Source organism: Otolemur garnettii, unplaced genomic scaffold (assembly GCF_000181295.1).
Source record: "Otolemur garnettii isolate 467f Iridium unplaced genomic scaffold, OtoGar3 scaffold00039, whole genome shotgun sequence".
Classification (NCBI taxonomy): Eukaryota; Metazoa; Chordata; class Mammalia; order Primates; family Galagidae; genus Otolemur; species Otolemur garnettii.
Window position 1 is genome coordinate 2236669 of NW_003852434.1, and position 16504 is coordinate 2253172.

Below are 16504 nucleotides of genomic sequence, written 5' to 3' on the forward strand. Positions count from 1 at the left end.
TCAAACTCTAATGGCAAAGCCACAGCCAAACCTAAGAACCACATCTGCTGTGCGTGATAAGAATAACGATTATAGTAGCTTTAGGTTAATCTTTTTAATCATACACAAATCAATATTCAATCATATGAATATTTACATATTCAAATACTTGTGTATTTTGAAATTCCCTAACATTTGCTAAAACTTCTACTTCCGACAGTGACTCTGTATTGAGAGTATAGTGGCTCACCTCTCACCTGCCACTGTCCGCCACACAGCTGGATGGGAAATGTCAGCACAGAGACAATTTAGAGTAAGCATGACAACTTACCTTTTTGGGTAGGAAAAGCAAAAACTATGTGGTTCAAGGTCTAAAAATTAAAGTGATCTCATTAATTCTTGACGCATTAAAGAAATAGTTCAAAGATATTTCAAAGATATATTCAGCATTGGATACATGTGAGGCATTTGGTAAACCTGAGACCTCTTTGCTCTGTGCCCTGGTGCTTTGTTCACTAGACTCTGAGCTCACCCTGAGTCCTCGGAGGTCTCTGCTGCCCTGGGAGAAAGGAAACTGGTCATGATGACACGGTGCAGAGCCTGCTGTTAGAGCTAGGCAGCGGGTCCACTTGGTGGAGAAAACGGCCCAGTGGGGCAGGCTGGGTGTGCGTGTGGTTTGTGGGTTTTCTGGAGAATGTTCAGGAAAGCTCTGCACAGCTGAGCTGTGTCATCTCACTGTAGGGCCTTAAGGCCGACCCAGCTAGGGAGGGTGCTAACATCCAGCTCCAGGGGGAGTTGATGACAAATTGTCTTAATTTGGAGACATGGCGGGTAACCCATGGTCCACTGGGGCCTGAGCCCCATGCCCAGTGTCCTATGTAGCTATTGGCAGCAGGCTGCTGGGGCAGGGCAGGCCAACCAGGCCACCTGGGCCACATGCTCCTGAGTGTCCCCTAAAGGTCCTTCCAGCCTCCTATCCTCAGTGTGGTGGGTGCCAGCACCAGGGGTCTCCATGGCAACCTCAGTGATTATTAAGGAACACTGTTTTCTAAGAACTACTTTAGAAGGAAAGGGTTGGAACAGCATGTAGCAAACTGTTAACTGATAGTCCCTACTGGATGGCAATCATGTCTGCTAAATAGAATACCTCAACTCTGTGCTGTTTGCTTGAGGAGAAATGATAGTTTTAAGTTTTTTTTTGTTTGTTTGTTCTGTTTTCTTTCTTTCTTTTTTTTTTTTAAATCTAATTACCTGAAAGCAAATACCAAAGGCTGATGTCTGTATATGGGCAAAGTGCCAATGTGGTATATTTTACAATGTTTTTCCTTTTAACCAGCTACGTTGCATTTAAAGTGAAAATTATAAATGTTTGCAATAAATAATTTCTAAAAACATAAAAAAGAGAGAGAGAGTACAGATAAAACGACATAAGACTTACTCAGGACTTGTGAAGACTGGTTACTCATTTTACAAACAGCCACTGCAAATGGAATCACCAGGCTCCTCCAGTTATCAGAATGATGCATCACAGGACACTCTGGGAGCAGCAGGAAAACCGACAGAGCCTCTCGGTGTGGAGAACGGCATGGAAGAGCCCTGAGCAGCCCATCCTTGAGACACTCAGTTACCTGTGGTCAAAACAGGGCCAGGGAAAGATTCAGGATATATTAGATACAGAGAATCATGAGAAACAAGCCGTGGGACAAGGCCTTTCATTCCACCACGTTTGAACTGGAATAGTCATTTAGTCATTTTGAAACCTGTTGATGAAATGCCGTCACTCCTTCCATCCCAAGTGCCCCTGAGGCAGTCCGTGAGAACCGTCCTCCCCATGTTACATTGGGCAGCCTGAAGGAAATAGGGCAAAATCACATGTGCATGGATTTAAAACTAAAACCAAGCCTGCCGAAAGCATACTGTCTACAGGTTACACTGGTACTCCTCCTTCTAAAAGGGGGTGCTGTTACCCTCACACACACACACCGTACCCCATCCATTGCTTCCCTTCTTTTCTGTGTTCTTGTATGTAACTAGAACATTTTCAGAGCAGAAATAGTTCTGAATTTTTATACTATTTATTGCACCCAGAGGTAAACGTCTAAACATATGAAAAACATAGCACTGGGAATAATTGGTACGGTGCTCTTTCTATTTGTTTGAACATTCACTGAGCACTTACCATGCAGCAGGAGACCTCATGTAAATCATGTCATTTAATCTTGTTAACAACCCTGTAAAGTTGCTTTGCTTTGTTTTTAACCTTGTTTTCACAGACAAGGAAGAAAAGACTCAGAGGAAGTCAGGGGAAGGAGGTCATTCAGTTAGAAGATGACAGATCAGGGATCCATACCTACGTCTCTACCACGGCAGAGAAAACGCCATAGGTTCACCTCCCCAATCCTGTCTCATTTTCCTCCTGCAGCCACAGGAATGAGACAGTTACAGGGACAGGACTTGGGCCTCATTCCTGACCAACAGAGGCAGTGCAGGGCAGGATGGCCCAGCCTAAGTAACTGTAGAAGGGGATAAAACAAGCGACCTCCTAGCCACTGGAATTTAGCCCACACCCGTGTAAGTGGGGCAGCCTGTCTCCCTTCCTAGGCTGTCTCTCGAGTAGTGTCCTCCGTTGCATCCACTGAAGCAAGATGCTGACGCCAGCTGGTTAGGAACCTGGCTGCAAAGAAACTAGACCTACCTGGATCTAACTGCCTTAGAAGAAAGGAACCCCAGCTTGAGCTTAACCTGAATTTTTCCTTATTGTGATCTTATTTAATGCTACAAATCATGCCCAGGGTGAAGGTTTTTTTTTTTTTTTGAGACAGAGCCTCAAGCTGTCCCCCTGGGTAGACTGCAGTGGCATCACAGCTCACAGCAACCTCCAACTCCTGGGCTCAAGCGAGTCTCCTGCCTCAGCCTCTTGAGTAGCTGGGACCACAGGCGCCGCCACAACACCTGGCTATTTTTTGGTTGTAGCTGTTATTGTTGTTTGGCGGGCCCAGGCTGGATTTGAACCTGCCACCTTGGGTGTACATGGCTGGCGCCTTAGCCACTTGAGCCATAGGCGCCGAGCCAGGGTGAAGATTTAAAATGCAAGTAATCCATGTAATACATGCCGAAGCATGACCACCAAGCACACAGCTGCCAACAGAACCCCACCTCCACGTGTGACAACTTCAAAGTCTGCACTTCCTCCTTCCTCTTTACAACCTCATAGAAGTTCCCTGGTCCTTTGTTCAGAGAGCTAGTGTGGCTGCCCCAGTAACCAGCACTGTCTCCCTTTCTGTTTAACCAAAAAGCTCCAGTAAAAACCTTGCCCACCTTAATCTTTCTGGTGTTGTGTCAATTTCTGTTGACTCAGGGACAAAGAACCTGAAGTCCACTGTCAGCAAGATAGCATTCCCTGGCGTCCCCTGTAGTCAGTGGGGCCACCTGACTGAGTCTGAGCTCCCCTATGTGGCTGAAGGTGAATGTTACGTGCAGGCATGGCCACTGAAATCCTCAGTGGACTCCCATACTCTTTTTCTTTCCTCATCTGTCAACCAACAGGAAAGATCCAGAGGAGGATTTTATAGCCCCAAGGCCTAGAGACTCTGGAAAAAAGAAGCCTGAGTCACCCATGAATGCACCAGTATACAGGTGCCTCTGACCTCCAATGCTTGTTGAGAGGATATGGGAGTATCTTTACCGTATGAAGTCACTGAGCTTTGGAAGCTGTTTGTTTATAGCAGCCAGCATATTTATTCTACAGAATAGATCTACACTCCTTTAATTCTAGTGTTTGCTTCTACAGGTCATAAGGATTTTAAATAAGGTGATCTATGCAAGGATAAGCTGTGAAGTACAATATACTGTTTTTATTACATTAATATTCTTACATCTTTTTTTCATGTCTAGCAGAACACGATTTCTGTGGAATGCCAGTAGGTGGCATGTGGGAAAATAACTCCAAGAAAAATAGGGTCCAAAAGTTAGATTTCTTTTAGTGTATGACATCATAAAATCCTTGATTTTGTGGCGCCTGTAGCTCAGTGGGTTAAGGCACCAGGTAGGCATGTTCAAACCCGGCCCGAGCCTGCTAAACAATAGTGACAGCTGCAACAACAACAGCAACAAAAATAGCTAGGTATTGTGGTGGGCGCCTGTAGTCCAAGCTACTTGGGAGGCTGTGGCAAGAGAATCGCTTAAGCCTAAGTGTTAGAGGTTGTTGTGAGCTGTGATGCCAGGGCATTCTACCGAGGATGACATAGTGAGACTCTGTCTCAAAAAAAAAAGAAATACTTTTCCCCTTTTCCTGAGTGTAGGGCCCCACTCAGACCCACCAAAATGGTAGACTATTTGAAACTGAAGACATTTGAGATACAGCTAATGTAGAAAGAAGCCTTCCCGAAGAAGCCCTTTCTCCTCCACTCCCTTTCCTGCATTAAGTTGGTATAAACCCTTATCCATAGCAGTTCATGATGCCTCATCATCTGAATGCTCTCACATGCCAGTGAATAAATTTGTTTTCTTTTCTCTTGGGCTATAGGCTGAATGTGTTCACTTGAAATTCATGTTAAAATACTAACCCCCCGCGTGATGATATCAAGAGGTGGTGTCTTTGGTAAGTGCTGAGGTTACAAGGGTGAAACCCTCTCGAATGGGATTAGTGCTCTTCATAAAAGGCTCCAGAGAGAGTCCTTGCCCTTGCCATGTGCAGACACAGTGAAAATATGGTCATCTCTGAACCAAGAAGCAGACCCTGACCAGATTTGAACTGCTTGGCACCTTGTTCTTGGACTTCCTAGCCTCCAGAACTGTGAAAAATAAATGCCTACCATTTCAGCCTCCTCATCTATGGTATTGTTATAGCAGCTCAAAAGTACTAACACATCCAGTTAATCTATTAATTTGCAGGCCCGTTTCTCACGCTCAAACCTAAGTTGTCAGAGAAAAAGTTTTCCTTCCAATGAAACCTAGAATCATAAAATATTAAATTGGAATATATTTTAAAGGTGAACTCAACTGACAAGCAAAGAAAATGTGACCAAAAGAGAAAGGATGAATTCATAACAGAAATTCACCTCGAAATTGAGAACAAGCTTATCTCTTCCTGCAGGATAAGGTTATCTTGCTTCCTAAACCCACGCTCTTTCAAACATTGTGCTAGACAATATCTACCTCTCAAGCATTAATTTTCTCATATTGAAATATGAGAATAAAAAATGTGAGAAATAAAAATCTTGAATCTATTAAACATTTAAGGGTTTGACTAAAAAAAATGCTAGCACCACATAAAGAACCTGGAATATAACTTCATAATAAATAGCACTTATGTATACTAACTCCAGCCCCAATCATAGTCCCCTCTTACCCAATGCTCAACAAAATCAAACTGTAATCACATTTGTTTCTGTAAAGAAATTCTATTTTTCTATTTCTCAGGTAGGTATCAGCTATTACCATGGAGAAAATCCATTCCGTTCTTGTTAACTTCTTGAAGGTAGCTCTTGCCATCTGTAAGTTCACATCAATGGATCCCATTTCTCCAGGTTTTCTTTTGATACAAGAAATACAAAATAAATAAATAAATAAATAGATAGAGACATAAGTAGACAGACAGATGGAAGGGATATTTCTTTCTTTCTTTTTTGTTTTGAAACAGAGTCTCAAGCTGTCGCCCTGGGTAGAGTGCCATGGCGTCATCATAGCTCACAGTAACTTCCAACTCTTGGGCTCAAGTGGAGCCTCTTATCACAGTTTTTCTATTTTTAGTAGAGACAGGGTCTCACTCTTACTCAGGCTGGTTTTGGCCTCCCAGAGTGCTAGGATTACAGGCATGAGCCACCTTAACTGGCCTGAAAAGGGATATTTCTAAATTTCTCATGTCATTTGTTGTTTTATTATTTATTATTTTTTATATTTTTAGACAGAGCATCAAGCTATTCCCCTGGGTAGAGTGCTGTGGCATTACAACTCACAGCAACCTCCAACTCCTGGGCTCAAGCGAATCTCCTGCCTCCGCCTCCCAAGTAGCTGGGACCACAGGTGCCCGCCACAACGCCCGGCTATTTTTTGGTTTCAGCCATCATTGTTGTTTGGCAGGCCTGGGCTGGATTCGAACCCACCACCTTAGATGTATGTGGCTGGCGCCTTAGCCACTTGAGCCATAGGCGCTGAGCCTGTTGTTTTATTTTATTACATATAAGATGCAGACTTTTTTCTTAAAGCTTGCCTCCTTTCAAAATAACATAAAAACATTTATAAACTTAAAAATATTTGTAAAGTTAAAAACATTTATCAACATTCTCCTTGTTAAAAGAGAGTAGGCTACAATTTATTATCTCTACAGTAGCTATATCATTTGGGCTGCAATATTAGTAATTTTTTACTTTTATTATTTTAAGAGATGGGGTCTTGCTCTGTCACCCAGGCTGGAATGCGGTGGTACAATCATAGTTCACTGTAGCCTTGAACTCCTGGGCTCAAACAACAGCCTCCTGTGTAGAAGACTAGCAAAAATTTATATGCTGAGGTCTAAGAACTGAAAGTATCTACCACCACATTCAGCTTGCATACTGAGAACTGAAGCTACCTACCATGCATATATTCCTTATTATTCATATTTACATAACTCTGCAATTTCTTAGTTTTCATTAGCTTGTCTTTACGATTCCAAAAAGCTTTGCTGCAAATGGCTTGATTATTCATTATAGGAATTTCCTGAAAGATCCAGTAGTTCCTCAATGGAATGCTTCAACAGATAGCTGGTGCCTGAAGATTCTATGAATCCCTAACCTCAAAACCCTGTTTCACTCTTTCCACTGGTCACAGATTGTTGTATATTTACCCAACCGACCCAATTATTTACTTAATCAAGTCACCAGCCTCCCTCTCCCACACCGAATGACTTGTCCTAAGCCAAACTTTCAGTTCTCAGTAAGTTCTGACCTGGTCATCCCTCTCAGAAACACTACCACAGCTCTGTCCAGGTGTGGTGTTCTCCTTGGCTGATCTTTTCAACAAGCTACTTTGGTAATATTCCAGGAGCCAGTGTGTGACAAGCACACCAATTTTTGTTAAATAATGCATTATCTAGAAATATTTAGTGCTTGTTGGATTAACTGATCAATAGTAATAGTAGGGCTAAAATATTTAAACACTAAAACAAAGTATCATCAGCTTCCCTTTACAATCAATTCTCCTTTGCTGCCTTTGGCATCTGTGAGCAAGGATACTTTCCCACTTTAGAAAGTAAGGATTAGCCAGTGGCAGTGAAGTTGTCGGGATCCAGCAGCTCCTCTACTCCCCCAGGCTGATCAGAAGAAATTCTTTATTTATTTTGTAATTAGAATGCAGATGGGCTAGAAACAGCGGAATGGGTGGGGATTGGGGAGGAGCAAGCAATTGCAACATGGGTTAACTGAGTACCACCCAGTAGCCAGGAGTGGGCAAGATGTGTACCCCCATCTTCTGATCAGTGGGCAAACTTGAGGTGCAGTTAGCGAGGGCCGGGATAAGACCTGCTGCAGGCAGATCAGCAGGGCTCCAGCCTCCAGAGAAGGCAGAGAGCAGCCTAGAAACCCTCTACACTCCGATTCCTCCCTTTTACAACCAGGTGCCATATTGGAGAGCTCGAAAGAAGGGGCAGAAATAGAAGACCACATACTGAGCCATCATAGAAGACCATCATGCAAGGAATTATTAGAACTGTTGGATCAGACCAAGTGTTAAACCAAATGGGAGTAAAATTAGATTTTCCCCAGTAGCAGTGAGTTAAAGACAAAATAAATAAGATTTATTTTCTATACTAATCTCACACAATAAGAATTCCAAAGTGTACTATTGGCTTCTAAGTACTAATGCAATGTTAGATTTAGCTTATCACTTGTAGATACAGACATCCTCAAAAAATGCCATTCCTTCTAATCAGATAATGTGCAAGGCAGTGTGGAGGAAGCAAACAATGTGGTCTCATAGAAATTCATTTTATAGAATGGAAGAATTCTATAACTTACAGAATTGTCTATTTTGGACTTATCATAAATAGTAACAAAATTCACAAATTAAACCAACTAGAAACATTTCATTTTAAATATTCCCCAGTGTTTTAAATGAAGGTAAACCTTATATAAGTATTACCTTTTCTTTAAAAAACTGGCAGTCAGACAAGCAGGAGATGAAAATATTGTTCTAATTTCACTGCAAAAAAGAAAAACAAGGGTTAAGCCACGACATACTATAAAGCATGGCTCCTTTTTACTTTATTATAAAAGCAGTTTATACTTTATCAGACACAGCCACCTTTTAGCGGTTTCATGTTGAGAACTTCCTCTTTTCACGGCCATCCATTTTTCCGGCATGGATGGACTGATCCGGCTTATTTCTGGCAGAGGTTTTCTGGAATGGTCTATGGAACTAGTATCCTTCAAGGAAGTAAGAAACAAGAACAATCAGGAAGGCAGAGACCTGCTAAAGTAACAATACCACGAGCATCGTATTGGGTGTGGTGGTGATAGGCCCCGCCCTCTCAGCTGGGGGGAGGGGCCTTTGGTAGGAAGAATTTTGGCGCCACACTTCCCAGCCTGAGCCACCTGACTTGGTCTGAACCTTCATTTTGTCACTTATTAAAATGGGATAACAGAAAAGAATTGAAAACAGGGCCTCAAACAGATACTTGTAAATCAACATTCGTTGGGGCCTTATTCTCAATAGCCAAAAGATGGCAACTACCCAAGTCCACCAACAGACCAATGGATAAACTATGTGCTTACAATGGAATATTATTCAGCCTTAAAAAGGAATTCAATTCTGATACATGCTACCGCATGGATAAATTTCGGAGACATGTGGAGTGAAATAAGCCAGACTCAAAATGACAAATATTGTATGATTCCACTTATACAAAGTATCTAGAATCGCAAGTTGATAGAGACAGAAGTAAAATAGAGGTTACCCAGGGCGGAGGCTGAGAGGGAAATGGGGAATTATTATTTAATAATTACAGAGTTTCACGCTCAGCGCCTGTGGCTCAAGCAGCTAAGGCACCAGCCACATACACCTAAGGTGGCAGGTTCGAATCCCCAGCCCGGGCCCACCAAACAACAATGATGGCTGCAACCAAAAAATGGCTGGGCGTTGTGGCAGGTGCCTGTAGTCCTAGCTACTTGGGAGGCGGAGGCAGGAGACTCGCTTGAGCCCAGGAATTGGAGGTTGCTGTGAGCGTGATGCCATAGCACTCTACCCAGGGGGATAGCTTGAGGCTCCATCTCAAAAAATAATAATAATAATAATAATTACAGAGTTTCAGCTTGGGGTGATGAAGAGTTTTGGGGATGGCAACTGGTGTGAGTTGAACAACACTGTGAATGTAATTAATCACTAAATTATATATTTAAAAATGGTTAAAATGGGAAACTGTATGTTATGTATACATATATTACCACAATAAAAAGAATGAGATAATAGCTACCTCTCTGGGCTCTTGTTAAGATTAAGTTGTATTCGGTTACAAAGACTTTGGATTATAGTAGAAACTCAATAAGTAATTTTCTTTTTCCCTTTAATCACCCACAATTTTTTGCATTTGTATCAATGATTCTCAAACTTTTTTTTTGGAGACAGAGTCTCACTATGTTACCCTGTGCTTTGGCGTCACAGCTCATAGCAACCTCCAACTCTTGGCCTTAAGTGATTCTTGCCTCAGCCTCCCAAGTAGCTGGGACCACAGGCGCCCACCACAATGCTGGGCTATTTTTTTGTTGCAGTTGTCAATTGTTGTTTTAGCTGGCCCAGGCTGGGTTTGAACCTGCCAACCTTGGTATATGTGGCTGGCACCGTAAACACTGCGCTAGGGGCGCCAAGCCAATGATTCTCAAACTTTGATGTGCATCAGAGTCACCTGGTATGTGGTTAAAGTACAGGTTGCTGAACCCTGACTCCATAAATTCTGATTCAGCGGGCCATGGGTAGACCTCAAAGATTCGCATCTAACAAATTCCCTTGTGGTACTGATGCTGCTGGTTTTGAGACCACACTTTGAGAACCATGGTTCTATAATACCTGAGACCAAACAGGCTAGCCAGAGTATCCAAAAATCACTATCTGGAGAGAAAAACCCATCTTCAATGGTCTTCTAACGCTGCTAGTACTGTGTTATAAATTATACCTGTGCCTCCACTGAACTTGTTAGGATTTGAGAAATTCTACCTCACTTTAATGTTGAAAGAAAGACTTCCTGAAAAAGAAATGTTAACCATGACTTGGAAAGTTCCCTTCAGCTTCTAGATGTGAGTCCTGAGTGTCCCCTGTAGTTTGATCAAGAGGAAGGTTTTGGTCCTCCCATATCCCAGGAAACGCAGGACCAGTGCTGCTGACCAGTGCTCTCATATCATTGCTCCACTTTCTGCCTCAAAATCCCCAGCTGCTCCAAAGTGCACAGCAGACATCAGACTTCTATCAACTGCCTCACTCCCCTTCATTCACTGGAAGCCTCGGGACTTTGCTGTTTGTCATTCTTGGTAACGTCAGATTGTGATGAACACGATCTATCTCCCACTTCCATCTCCCAGTTTGTAATTTCATCTCCACCCTTGTCCTCTTCTCCACATCAGGCACACACGCCCTGGATCAGGGTCTCTAAACTGAGCTGAGTGTGGGTGACTCAAACAATGAGTGAAACCTTGGATAAGGGGCAGCTACCACACAGAACTTTCTCTTCTTGGCTTGCTGAGTCACCCTCCAGTTCTCTCCTCCCTCTGGTCCTTCTCAGCGTCCCTCTCTGGCTCCTTCTTCACTGCCTGACCTCTCATGGAGACGTCCCCTGGGGCTTGATTTTGTCATCTCGTTTTCACTCTCTCTCTGGGTGAGCTTTCCCCCAGGCCTTCGGTCTTCAGCACCACCTATCCTTCCATGGCTGCCATGTTTCCATTCCACTGCAGACATTCTCCCCAGCTCTGGACACAGACATCCCACTGACTCTCTGGGTTGCCTCTGCAAGGATGGTTCAGACTGACCCCAACTACACAAGTAGCTCAGCTCACGGAGCTCTTCATTCTTCCTCAGTTCTGTCTGGCTGGCCTTTCTGTCACACACACCAAACTTATTCTTGCCCCAGGGCCTTTCAATGTGCAGTTCCGTCTGCCTCAGACGTTCTTTCTCTGGTTCTAAGCATGGCTACCCCTCTGTTCAAATGTCACAGCTTCTGCAAGGCCTTTCCTGACATTTCTAAAGAAGCTCACCTCATCGATCTCAAAACGCCCGTTTTGTTTTCTTTAGAGTGCTTGTCACTCTGCAGTACAATCTGATTTATTTGGCATTTACATCTTCATTGTCTGGCACTCCCTGTGAGTTCCAATGCTGTGAGTGAGGGCAATCTTATCTGTATTATTCACTTTTGCCCCAAGTACAAAGAGCAGAGCTGGATACACAGAACACGCTCAGTTGGTGTCAACTGGCTGCTTGGTGGCTACGATACAGCAACACCACTATAATCTCCTGACTATTCTTGGCAGCACAGCAACCTTTGCCTCTGTTCTCCAGCCTAGGAAATAGCAGCAGAATCTCTGTGATGTCAAGTTTAAAATGATCCCAAAATATAGAAAACTACAAGTTAGGAAGATAACTATGAATGCTTTTGCTTCCATAAAAACTGTTCTGAACCCACTCAGAAATAGAATAATAAAACATTCTTTGTTAACAATTAAAAACACACCATAGCATGATGTGGTTGGTGTGTAGGCTTTGGGGTTAGACAGCCTGGTTTTGAATCAAGCTCTACCACCTATTAACAGTGTAACTTGCAGTAAATTCGCCTTTCTGAGACTCAATTTTTTTCATCTATAAAATGGGGGAAAATATCAACTGGAGTTGATATGAACATTGATCATGTTGATCCCTCTGAAGTGCTTTGGGGCCCGACACCTAGTGACTGCAATTCATATTAGTTATTACTGTTATCATTATTAATCTTATTAATATTTTTGAGTTTAAGAGTCTAATCTGTTAAAAGTTTGACAAATGAAGCAGAGAGGATTACATAATATTTTATCAAAAGCATTCCAACAGAGGATCTGCTTTAGTAAGCCATCTGAATCGATGTGAATAACACAATGTGTGAGATACTGCTCTGAAATCGAGAGGAAAAAGATTTTAAGTAACGGAAAGTATAATAGATACCTGATGAGTTGTCACAAAGTTGGCATATGTTCCAGCAAAAATGTGCAAGACTTGAGCATCTATGAGGTCTAAAAGAGTCAAAAATCTTTGTTTAGAAATCACAACTATCCAATGTATGGCCAAACCAAGTATCCTTGTTTATTGGCAATTTTTACTCTCCTAATTGGATTTTGACTATGAACAGCATAAAAGCGTAGTTTGGGTCAGATCACATGTTAAATATCCACTTAGCCTTTCAGTTGTTTCTGGCCCTGCATAATGAAGCCAGGTGGATGTACTTTAGAAGAGGTTTGGTTAAACACTTAAAAGTGTCTTTGAGTTTCAGTGAAGTTAGAGAAAAAAAAAAAAGCGAACTGTATTGATGCTTAAGTAATCAATTTAGGATTTTCTTTTGGATTACTCTTTAGAAATGATTGCCAAATATTCCAAGAGTCATTGCATTTAGGCTCCTTTTTTTTGCAATTTTTGGCTGGGGTTGGGTTTGAACCCACTACCTCTGGTATATGGCCAGTATCCTACTCCTTGAGCCACAGGTGCTGCCCAAGTCATTGCATTTAAAAAATGCAAAATGTATAGATTGAAAATAAACACACTTGGCTGGGTGTGGTGGCGCATGCCTACAGTCCTAGCACTCTGGGAGGCCAAAGCAGGTGGATTGCTTGATCTCAGGAGTTCCAGACCAGCCTGAGCAAGGGCGAGACTCTGTCTCTACTAAAAATAGAAAAACTTCCAGGTGTTGTAGCAGGTGCTTGTGGTCCCAGGTACTTAGGAGGCTGAGGCAAGAGGATCACTTGAGCCCAAGAGTTCAAGGTTGCTGTGAGCTATGATGCCACAGCACTCTACCCAGGGTAACAGAGTGAGACTCTGTCTCAAAAAATAATGAAATAAATAAAATAAAATCACTAAGGGAACTATCATTCTATGGATCCTTCCAAGGGAAGCTGAATAATATTTCTTATCTAGTGGCATCAATGAACACAAAATCATAATTAGTGGGATCATTCATACCGTCAGCAGAAACCACACAGCTAATGTCAAAGTTCTCTGTCAGGGCCTCTGGACGAGCTGGATTGCTTGAGCAATGTGGTCCTTGACCAAATGATACCACCTGACCAGTGCTGTGCACATATGCAAGAGTGTGATAACTACAAGAGAGGGAACACAGTATAATGAAAACCAGAGTACTCATAGTTTTGACAAAATGTTGTAGCTCAACACAAAATAGCATATTGGATTTTACTAAGTACCCAGCTCCCTTATCACAATGTCAGTGTCCGCAGATACCAAATGCCATGATTACTCAGATGGTAGTGAATATTGACTTATAACTAACCTTAAAAATAGAATACTATTGGTGAGTCCTTACTATGATCTGTATCATTCGTGTTTTAAATGCAAACAGTTTTTATGTGTCTTTTAATGCATTGGGTCTCAAATACTCAAAGTGTAGCCATAATATGGTTATGCAAAACTCTGGTACATATGCAAATATACATTTTCTTCTATGTGCTTGAGATTAATTTTGTCTTATCAGATAAAGCTGGTAAGCACCACTGTTTTCGTTACCAACTCCCACCCCATCCTGCAGCATGTAGCAAGGTGGTCTATATACGTGGTACAGTACACGTCCAATATTTTTTTATTAAATAAAAACAATGTGTAGGATAAAGAAATTTATATTTCTCTATATTTGTATTTACCATATTTGAAAGAAGTAAATTTCCAGAAAGGAAAAATGCTCTATAAAAGAGCAGCCATGTATTTCAGAGTTTTAAGACTTCATAACGTTCCATAGGAATCATTCCTAAGTAATAAAATACTTTCAACCCATTCTAAAAATATATATGTAGCCTATTACCTTCCACAGTCTATCTGTGAAACGAAGCCATCAATTTTTTCCACAAGCTGTGGACCTCTGTTCTCAGCAGTGGTGCTGTATCCCAGCTGTCCAGAGCTATTGTCCCCAAATGTGAATACTTTCCCATCCTATTTAAAAAAGGAGGAATCAGATTAATTTCGGATTTTAAAAAAGTACCAAAAAGCATAAAAATCAAGTATCAGAAGAGAGTTAATATGAAAGCACCATGTGAAATTTAAGCTCCACATAAGTAAGTGGAGTCCTGGGTGGCACCTATAGCTCAGTGGGTAGGGCGCCAGCCCCTTATACGAGGGTGGCAGGTTTGAACCTGGCCCCAGCCAAACTGCAACAAAAAAATAGCCAGGCATTGTGGTGGGCACCTGTAGTCCCAGCTACTTGGGAGGCTGAGGCAAGAGACTCGCCTAAGCCCAGGAGTTGGAGGTTGCTGTGAGCTGTGTAACACCACAGCACTCTATTGAGGGCAATAAAATGAGACTCTGACTCTACAAAAAAAAAAAAAGAATGTGGAGTTCTTATTATTTCAAATGGTGAATGTAGAGTTAATACATTAAATGTGAAAAATCACTGGCATTCCCTTATAAACTTTTTTTTTTAATTAAAACATAGCTGTGTACATTAATGCAGTCATAGGGTACAGTGTGCTGGCCATTCCCTTATAAACTAAGCACCTTGGAGACTGTACAGCATGCTGACCAGACCTAATAACAATGTGTTACATATTTGAAAATTGCTAAGAGTATATCTTAAAGATTCTCATGAAAAAAGGATAATGTAAGGTGATACATTAATTAGCTTGATTGGAGCAATCATTTCACAATGTATACATATATCAAAACATCATGTTGTACCCCCATAAACATAATTTTTTTTAAGAGACAGGGTCTCGCTCTGTCACCCAGGTTGGAGTGCAGTGGTGTGATCTTAGTTCATCGCAGCCTCAAATTCTTGGTCTCAAATAATCCTCCTACCTCCTTAATAACCGGGATACAGGCATTTGCCCCCCTGCTCAGCTGATTTTTTTCTATTTTTTGTAGAGACAGGGTTTTGCTATGTTGCCTTGGCTGGTCTCAGAGTTCTAGACTCAAGCAGTGTTCCCATCTTGGCTTCCTAAAGTACCAGAATTATAGGCATGAGCCACCGCATCTGACTTCATATACAATTTTTGTCAATTATAGTATAATAAACCTAGAAAAAAATATCTAGGCTCTTAATAATTATTTGCTAAATGAATGAATGGAAAAATTAACTGCTTCAAGAGTAACACCAACATTTAAGTATACAGTTGCTTTACTTGAGCATTTTCTTAAAAATATTCTCTTTTCAAAAGATGATTCTATGATTAAAAATGACTATGTAGTAGCTTTCTCTTTCCAACTAAGAATAATATAATCCAAACAACTGAGAGTTTTCTAATTTAAGACATGTGTATATTAAAACAAACAATACAAATTATTTAAGGCCGGGCGGCACCTGTGGCTCAAAGGAGTAGGGCACCGGCCCCATATAGCCGAGGTGGCAGGTTCAAACCCAGCCCCAGCCAAAAACTGCAAAAAAAAAAAAAAAAAAAAAAATCATTTAAGGCATATAGCTCTTAAAGAAACATTTTAGGCTTGGCACCCATAGCTCAGTGGTTAGGGTGCCAGCCCCATACACCAGAGTTGGTGGGTCCAAACCCAGCCTGGGCCTGCTAAACAACAATGACAACTACAACCAAAAAATAGCTGAGCATTAGGCACCTGTAGTCCCAGCTACTCAGGAGGCTGAGGCAAGAGAATCATGTAAGCTCAAGGGTTTGAGTTTGCTGTGAGCTGTGACGCCATAGCACTCTACCTAGGGCAATATAGTGAGACTCTGTCTCTAAAAATAAATAAAATAAAATAAAATAAAAATAAATATTTCAACAACACAAATAGTTTTCAAGTCTACTCCTTATGGCTATGGAAATAGTCCTTCTGTTGGAATGTATTGTGGGGCCAGGACAAGAAGAGAAGGAAAACATTCTGAAAGCTGGGTCATAATTATGCCAATCAAGAAAGGAAAGAAAGCGTGTTCTAATCTATAAATTCAGGAGGTTGTTGAGCCAGGCACAGAAACTGTAATCCCAGTTATAATCCCAACTCAAGAGGCTTAATAGGCAGATCACTTGAACCCAGGAGTTTTGGGCAACATAGGAAATCCCTGTCTCTCTCTTTTTTTATTTTTTTATTTTTTATTTTGAGACAGAGTCTCACTGTGTCACCCTTGGTAGAGTGCTGTGGCATCACAGCTCACAGCAACCTCAAACCCTTGGGCTTAAGCGATTCTTTTGCCTCAGCCTCCAGAGTACTTGGGACTACAGGTGCCCATCCCAACTCCTGCCCCTTCCACCATGTGAGGACACAGTGAAAATTCAATAGTTTGTGAAGCAGAAAGTTAGCCCTAATCAGACACCAAACCTCATAGCTCATAGCAACCTCAAACTCTTGGGCTCAAGCTATTCTCTTGCCTCAGCTT

The 16504-nt window shown here is 41.7% G+C and overlaps 1 protein-coding gene across 1 annotated transcript in view; it reads right to left on the bottom strand.

Moving 5' to 3' along the window:
• Nucleotides 1-16504, bottom strand: part of HERC6 (HECT and RLD domain containing E3 ubiquitin protein ligase family member 6) — a 51121-nt gene that overhangs the window by 23548 nt on the left and 11069 nt on the right. Inside the window, 7 exon segments of the mRNA XM_012805332.2 lie at nucleotides 1418-1607; nucleotides 5419-5512; nucleotides 8098-8157; nucleotides 8260-8381; nucleotides 12133-12200; nucleotides 13141-13277; nucleotides 13991-14118. Coding sequence (XP_012660786.1) covers nucleotides 1418-1607; nucleotides 5419-5512; nucleotides 8098-8157; nucleotides 8260-8381; nucleotides 12133-12200; nucleotides 13141-13277; nucleotides 13991-14118 — 799 coding nt within the window.